The sequence below is a fragment of the Oryzias melastigma genome, linkage group LG1 (assembly GCF_002922805.2).
Source record: "Oryzias melastigma strain HK-1 linkage group LG1, ASM292280v2, whole genome shotgun sequence".
In the NCBI taxonomy this organism is placed as follows: Eukaryota; Metazoa; Chordata; class Actinopteri; order Beloniformes; family Adrianichthyidae; genus Oryzias; species Oryzias melastigma.
Genome location: NC_050512.1, coordinates 10,464,148 through 10,471,391, shown reverse-complemented (window position 1 = coordinate 10,471,391; position 7,244 = coordinate 10,464,148). Strand labels below are relative to the sequence as shown.

General features: G+C 45.0%; 1 protein-coding gene across 1 annotated transcript; it reads right to left on the bottom strand.

Moving 5' to 3' along the window:
* Positions 1-840: 840 nt before the first annotated feature.
* On the bottom strand, positions 841-6,904 carry LOC112137106 (homeobox protein unc-4 homolog). Its single transcript, XM_024259247.2, has 3 exons — positions 5,634-6,904; positions 4,998-5,173; positions 841-3,177 (listed from the first exon to the last, which is right to left on the bottom strand). Exons 1-3 carry the CDS (start codon positions 5,887-5,889, stop codon positions 2,077-2,079), a joined length of 1,533 nt encoding a protein of 510 aa, XP_024115015.1. The 5' UTR covers positions 5,890-6,904; the 3' UTR covers positions 841-2,076.
* Between the last annotated feature and the right edge of the window lie 340 nt (positions 6,905-7,244).

Here is a 7,244-nt window from a genome sequence, read left to right as displayed (position 1 = left end):
TAGGCATATCCAAAGGATCACTTTTGTGGGGAGGAGTGGAGATCTGTGTCTTGCAAAGACAGATGGAGAACCTACTGGACCACAGATCATCCAAAAAAGATAATACGTTTGATTCCTGTTTTTAAGCACAGTTCCATCTTGAAGTATTTGAAATATTTTTTTAAAAAAGTGTTTTGGTTTGATTTTGTCCCTTTTGTTTCTGAAGTTGGCCACAGCTGCACAACTGCGCATGCGCACACCCATAAAGGCCTTACTGAGGGGAGATCAAACCAGCCTATATTTTCTAATTAATCGCACTCTTGAAACTAACTGATATAATAAAGCCTTTCCTTTAAAAAAAGAGAGAAAGAGAGGAGGAATTTCACACATAGCAGGCGGAATGAACGATTTAATGTGATTGTTTCGGTCGAAGGGGACGTTTCCCGGGGCCTTATGGGGAAATAATGTCCTTATGAATTAAATAATAGGGTTATTACTTTCATTGATTTTAGCTGTCTGGGAATTTAGTGTTCAGCTTTGGTCTTAACCCGTCTTCCCCCTGCTGTTTTTCACCGCGGCTCCCTCCTCGTCCTCTTGTCTAATTATTTTTCCTGTAAGACCCCCGCTTCCTGCAGCGCAAATAGTGGAGTCACTGAGCGAAAATTATGTAAATATTATTAAAGGGACTCAGGCAGGAAAATTCATTTTAGGTCGGCAAACTAAAGCTCTGTCCCTCGGATCTCCTTCAATTTATTTGCGACTTTAAAAAAAAGCGGGGTGACCGGGAGGGATGAGGGATATTTAGCCGGGCTGTCAGCGCGCGCCAGAATTAATGGTTTTAATAATTGGGATTTCAGTTTCTTGGGGAATCGACGCTTTTTCTGAGCAGGTGCGCGCACAGAACCCCAAAAAGTAAAAAAAAAATAACACAAAATCATAACAATGCACGCCCAGCACATCACTCTCCTCCTTTTTTCTCCTTATCTGTCTCCCCCCCTGAGGGACTCACAGTCCTATTAGAACAAATGACGAGGGGCCCGGGCGCTTTTGTAGAAAGGCGCAGGCAGGCGCAGGCAGGCAGGCGGGTGCGCGCCTGTCCTATTATGTGCGACACATGATCAATAGGGCGATAACACAGCAACATCAATATAAGCGACAGAACAATGAGGGATATCATCGAACATCTATCTTAATATAGCCGACTACAAGGGCCGTCTGACAGCCGCGGCAGCTCATGAAAATTCCGCCCCACGAATCTGCCTCCATCTCCCTCCCCAAATAGACGTCTGCGCCGCGCGCGCTGACGCACACGCGCGCACGCCAGCCGCTGCAGCTGGCGCGGGCTATTATTTTCCCATTTCAATTTGACATCCCTGCCTTTCATGCTAATTCTATTATTGTAGGAAGTTTATGTGATTCCGTATCACCAGAAATCGGTAATGTCTAATAACCCTTTGGGCTGAAAGGAGGGGAGGAGGGGGAGGAGGTGAGGGGAGAAAAACTGCCTCCAGACCCGCGGCAGCCAGTGGGAAAATAATTACTTTCATATCAAAACTCAGCAGGAGACGCAGGGCCCTACAGCCCGCGGCCACTAACCTCATTCCAGCTCGGCCCTTCAAATGAATAAATTTGTTAAAGCAATAAATACAAACAGCCAGGCGGACTTGAGCCGGGCTCTGCTCACTACACTGAGGGAAAAGGGGGGATTTATCTCCTGTAATGTGACCAAACTACTCCCTTTTCTCCTCTAAGACAAAAACAGGGATTCAATTTAAACAATAACTTTATTTATCAAAAGGTTTTACATATAAATATCATTTTCTAATCTTTACAATATCTGAGGATCTTTGTTGTGTGTTTTTATTGAAGCCTATTTGTTACAAGCTGTTCACCAACAAAAAAAAACAGAGGTTGTGGAAACCTAAGCTGTAAGCCTGCAGAGGCCATGAAGATTGATCACACCTTATGATTAAAAAATAGATGAGGATTAAGTCTCCTGATTCCTGATATGTTTCAGAGTGTTTCGGCAGAGCTTTGGGAATGTTTGAATAGTCTTTATAGTCCTGCTCCTTTGTTTATGTTTGCTCCCTGCAAGTGTTAGTCCATATCGACATCCTCTCCATCTGTGCCGGGCTTTTCTTGACAGTCTGTGTTTGGCTCCAGACGCTCAGAGAGGTCTGGAGAGGCTTGCGCCTCCCTGTCGCTCTCTGCAGACTGGCAGCCGTCGGTCCCTGCCTCCGTTTGAACTTCCGAGCTCGTCTTCTCCTCGCTGGTGCAGCTGGACTGCGTGCAGCTCAGCCTGGCTGCGGCGGCGGGGGACGCGGGGACGCTGCTGCTGCTGCTGCAGTCACCACCACCACCACACTCCTCTCTGTCCCTCTCCTCCACTCTTTTGTGATGCTGTGTGCTACGTTCCATACTGTCCGAGTCTAAAGGGACGCTGCCAAAGGTGGAAAGGTCGCAGGGAGTGGGGCTCCCTCCGTTTGGAGCACACCGCTGTCCGAGTCTGTGTAGGCTGTCCTGACAGGGCGGGACTCTCAGGGCTGTTTGGGGCACTAGAAACCCCAAAGGCTGATGGGTAATTGGGTAAAGCAAAAAGTGGCCTTTACCCACCAGTGCTCTCTGATTAGGCAGCGAAGGGAAGTCCAGCGGAGGTTTGCGTCGAGGCATGGTGTTCGCCAGGAGGCTCTCCACGCTGAAGGGGTTCCGTTTCTGCAGAGCAGAGGACCTCGGGCCTTCAGGACTGGAGCTGTGCGTGCTGCCTGGAGAAACCTGCTCGCCCTCTCCCGCGGTTCTTTGGTGGCTTTGTATTTGACTGAAGTCGTGTTGCGTTTGGTCACAGCTGGTTTCGGTTTGGTGTCCTCCCGCACCGTTTGTTGCTGGCAGTTCGATGTGGAGGGTCCCGTTGGAGGGCTGCTGCTCGCTGTCGGTGAACTGGGAGACGCCGCTGTCGCTCTCCGAGCCCCCGGGCGTGTGGAAGCTGTCGCCCGAGAGGAGTTTGTTCTGCGACTTCAGCAGCTTCCTCTCCTGCTTCCGCTTCTTCTTCTCGGCCCGCTCCCGCTCCCTTTGTGCGATCTCCTCGGGGTCCATGGGCTCGCCGCTGCACGTGGTCGGATGGGAGTTGTGAGCGGGCCGGCCCGGCCCTTTCTTTGTGTTTTCCTTTTTCCTCCATTTAGCCCGTCTGTTTTGGAACCACACCTGAGCACACAAACACAAATACAGACATGAGAGGAGAAAACTCTGGATCATGTTGGTGAAGCACTGATGAAATGATGTGACTGAAAAACTTAATCTTAGAATGTGCAGAAAAAAGTCCCAAATTAAGATTAAATGAAGGTTTCACTGAATGTATTTTTAAGTTGCACCTTTCTTTATTATAGGGAGGAAAACATGATACATTTAATTAATCATTCACTCCTAAAACACTTGGATTATTCCTTCAATGCAAGAATTGCATTACTTTTTGGGCAACATTTTAAACCAATTTTTTGATTTTTTTTTAATGCAGGTTGTTTATTTGAGCTCAAATAAAAAAGTTAGTCCCTTTTAAACTCAGAGATGGGTTAAAAACAACCCAACTTGGGATATTTTTGACTTTACTGTTTTTACGTGTTAAAATAAACAAATTATGAAGTCAATGAGATTCACATTTGCACAATCTTTCCATTCTAAATCAGTGATGTGAACAACTGCAATGCAATAATAATAATAATTCAGTAAGGTAATGAGAACTAATTCTTAAAAAAAAATCCTTAAAGAAAGAATTGAAATCTAAAGCTGAACTGAAAAATCAATCGAATCAATTTTCTTTAGTTTAGCTTCTGCAGCTTAAAGCACCAAAAGGCCACATCAGGTTAAGAGGTCACAGCTGATGCGCATGCGCGCCGGTGTTAATCACCTGTGAGTCTGCGTAATGACCACCTATGCCAATTACATTTAATGGTACCAAGGCTAAATCAGGCATATCCCTTCTGTGCATATTCTTCCACAAGCAGACCCCCCTCCAAAAAAACAAAAAAAAAGACAGGGATCTCCCCCCACCACCACCTTCAAGCCCTCACTCCCCGGCCTCTGGGCGCGCGCACGGCCGCATGTTCGGCGCTGATAACACCAGGAGTTTAGCATGCGCAAGTAGGATTCGCAAACACGGCATAATGAGCGCGGGGACACCGACATCATGTGCGACAATGGCGCTTCTTAGGAATGGCTCTGTATCTTTCCCCGGCAAACCTCTCCATAAAGGCGGCGCTAAGCAGCTTGGAGGAACAATAATCTGAGGTTTATAGAAACGGAATCCCCCAAACAACACACAGCAATTCTGAGGGGCTCTGTTTCTGCCCCGCTTCTAACCATTCAGCACGTGGATTGTGTGTGGTGTAAATGGAAATTCATGCCTCAAAACCCATGTGAAATCACCCAATTGGATCATATTGTGCCCATAGGGCGGCATCCTGCAGCTCACTTGAAACGAATAAGTAAAATATTATCATTATTATATAGCGTTATGGGTATTTTATAAGAAAAAAAACGAATTAATGTCAAAAATCCTGCAAATATTTCAAAAATAAAATGCTCATTTTGTAATGTTTACAAATTATTATTTTTGTTTTTTTAAACAAAGTTATTTTATGGGTTAATATTTGATAGCTTTTTCCAATTTTATATTAAAATACTAAAATAAAAATGCGTAAAAGGGTGATTAAAAATGGAACAAAAATATAAAAAAATAAAAATAAAATGTCAATAAGAAAAACTGATACAAAGAGTTAAAGTTTCAGGTCATTCTTTCTGATTTTTACATCCCTTTTTAGAATAAAAATATTTAAATGTATGTAAATATAATTAGAAATGTAAAAATGCCTTGCTGACTTTAAAACGGTATTTTGCACTATATAGTATAAATATGCAATAAATAAATAAATAAATAAAAATAAACAATTTTACCACAATGGAAATAGACTCGTGTGAAATATCACCATGAAAAAACAAATGTATATTTATATATTTTCATTTTTTACCTGCACCCTGGACTCCACCAGGTCCAGCCTGAGAGCCAGCGCCTCCCGCATGAACACATCTGGATAGTGGCTCTCGTTGAAAGCCTTCTCGAGCTCCTCCAGCTGCCACCCCGTGAAATTCGTCCTCGTGCGTCTCCGCTTGCATCCGGGATTGTCCTTATCGGGGTCCCCGGAGTCTGCAGGCGCGCGCACGTGTTTGCACAAGCGAGCGCGTGTTAATAAGCGCGCGCGACAAAGACACATACATATACACACAAAGGAAAGATCCATGGACCTGCTTTAGGTTGCATACTTTCTTAAAACATAGTTTAGATGTAATTATTTACTTTTAAAGCGTTAATTTAATCAATAAAAATATTTTTCTTTTTATTCCACATAAATATATGGATTTATTCCAAATATTTAGTTTTTTTTTCATCATTTTTTTTTTTATAATACTAAAACATTAAGGCTGAATATAATTAAAAAAAACAACTCTATTTGTTTGACCTTACTTTCTTTGCATTTTTAAACATGTTTTTCTCAAATGTATTTCTGTGGATTGATTGTCACCTCTAAAGAGTGAGTCTTCCCCTAAAAGCAGAACTTGGATGCTGCCCCCTCACCTGTCTGACAGACAAAGTGCTCCAGGCCTACCTGAGAGTTTGAACTGCTGGCTGTCGGAGCTGAGCAGCGGGTTGGAGCTGACCACAGACGCCGAGCAGGAGCCGTTCAGTAATCCGTCTATAGAGAAGGGGACGGCGGACTGCAGCTGGTGTCCGCCCGCCAGCTCGTAAACGTGCTGGTGATGGCGATGGTGGTGGTGAGCACCGAGCGGGTACGGGAAGCCCACCAGCCCGCCCAGGGAGCCTCCGAACTGGGCGTGAGGATGCTCGAGCACGCGGCCGTCCATGCTCGCCGGGGACGCGGCGGGGACCGAGTGAAGATGCAGAGGGCGAGCGTGTGGCTGAACATGCAGTCAAAAAAGTCAGGGAGTCGACAGAGAAGCGGGAGGAGCGGCAGAGAGAGGGGCAGGAAGCGCGCGCGCGCTCAAACCCGCGCGGCCACCGTTGCTGTCTGTTTACCGGCGCGGCGGAGCAAAGGAGCAAAGGAGCGAAGGAGCCCGGCTCTGACTGGGAGCTGCTCCGCGTTTACGATCCAGCCGAGATGTTAACCCAGCGCTTTGGGGCGAGCTCATTAGGACTCCCCCATCTGCCCGCTCCACCAATCAGAAGCGTTAATCGCGCGGTGACGTCAGAGACGCGGTTAATGGAGTAAAAGCAAAGCGAGTTTTCCCTTTTTTCCCCTCTTCTGGATCAATCACTAATTACCTGGCGCGCTCTTTAATTCAGAGCTGTCAAAACAACCAAGTGAAGGAAGCAGGAAAGCACCTTTTATTCCAGCCCACAATAAAAACCGAGCGCCTCTTCCTCCTTTTCGGTTCCCTTCATTGGGGTAATTGCTCAAGCTGACGCCTACAGACTGTGTAAGTGTTTTTGCAGGGGCATTCAGGGCCAGATTGATCCAATAACAGAACCTTTATTCCCCACCCCCGCCCCTGTTCTCCCCCCTGAGCTTGTCACATCATATTCTCAAGAACAAGCCTCTCTCCTCACGCACACACAAACACACACTGCACTGCATCCACTGCCTGACTTTTCATGACTTCGATTTTTCACCTGAACAGTTTACACTAATGTTCACTTGTAAAGTGGACTGTGGTCCACAGCATGCAGCCTTTCCAGTCTGAGAAAACAGACTTGATCAGTCTTAAATTAATCCTGGGGGGGAGAGGATCAACTGCTGGAACTGTAAAGCCACAAGTTTCCTCAAATAAAGATTAGAACTAACAAAGTCAGTATAAATAAGTGCTTTTATCTTTCATCATCACAAATGGATGTTGTATAAAGGCAACCTAAAAGCACACATTTTAATTATAAACTCTTAATTAAGCAAAAATGAGAAAACGGTGTAGCGATTCATTTGAGCACAAATTTGATTCTTATTATTTATGGTTATTTATGCAATTCATAGCTGATATTGGTTCATTTGAACGATCCGATTCACTGACCTGAAGTCGATTCAGGACATCTTTAGCCAAAACTTCAACCAGTGACTCAGAAGTTTTCCAGATTCCTTGCATTTCTTGCAAGATAATCAAGTGTAAATTACTAATGTGTACAAACAAATAACTAAACAAAAATGAATGGTAAATCTATCCACATTTTAGTTTCATAAAGTTCAGCCCACGGTTGTTTTTCCAGATCA

Coding starts and splice junctions, on each gene's coding strand:
- LOC112137106 (XM_024259247.2), bottom strand. CDS start 5,889: ATGGACGGCCGCGTGCTCGAGCATCCTCACGCCCAGTTCGGAGGCTCC. Junction 5,174..5,633: donor CCAGCAGTTCAAACTCTCAG/GTAGGCCTGGAG, acceptor GCGCGCCTGCAG/ACTCCGGGGACCCCGATAAG. Junction 3,178..4,997: donor TGGTGGAGTCCAGGGTGCAG/GTAAAAAATGAA, acceptor TTGTGTGCTCAG/GTGTGGTTCCAAAACAGACG.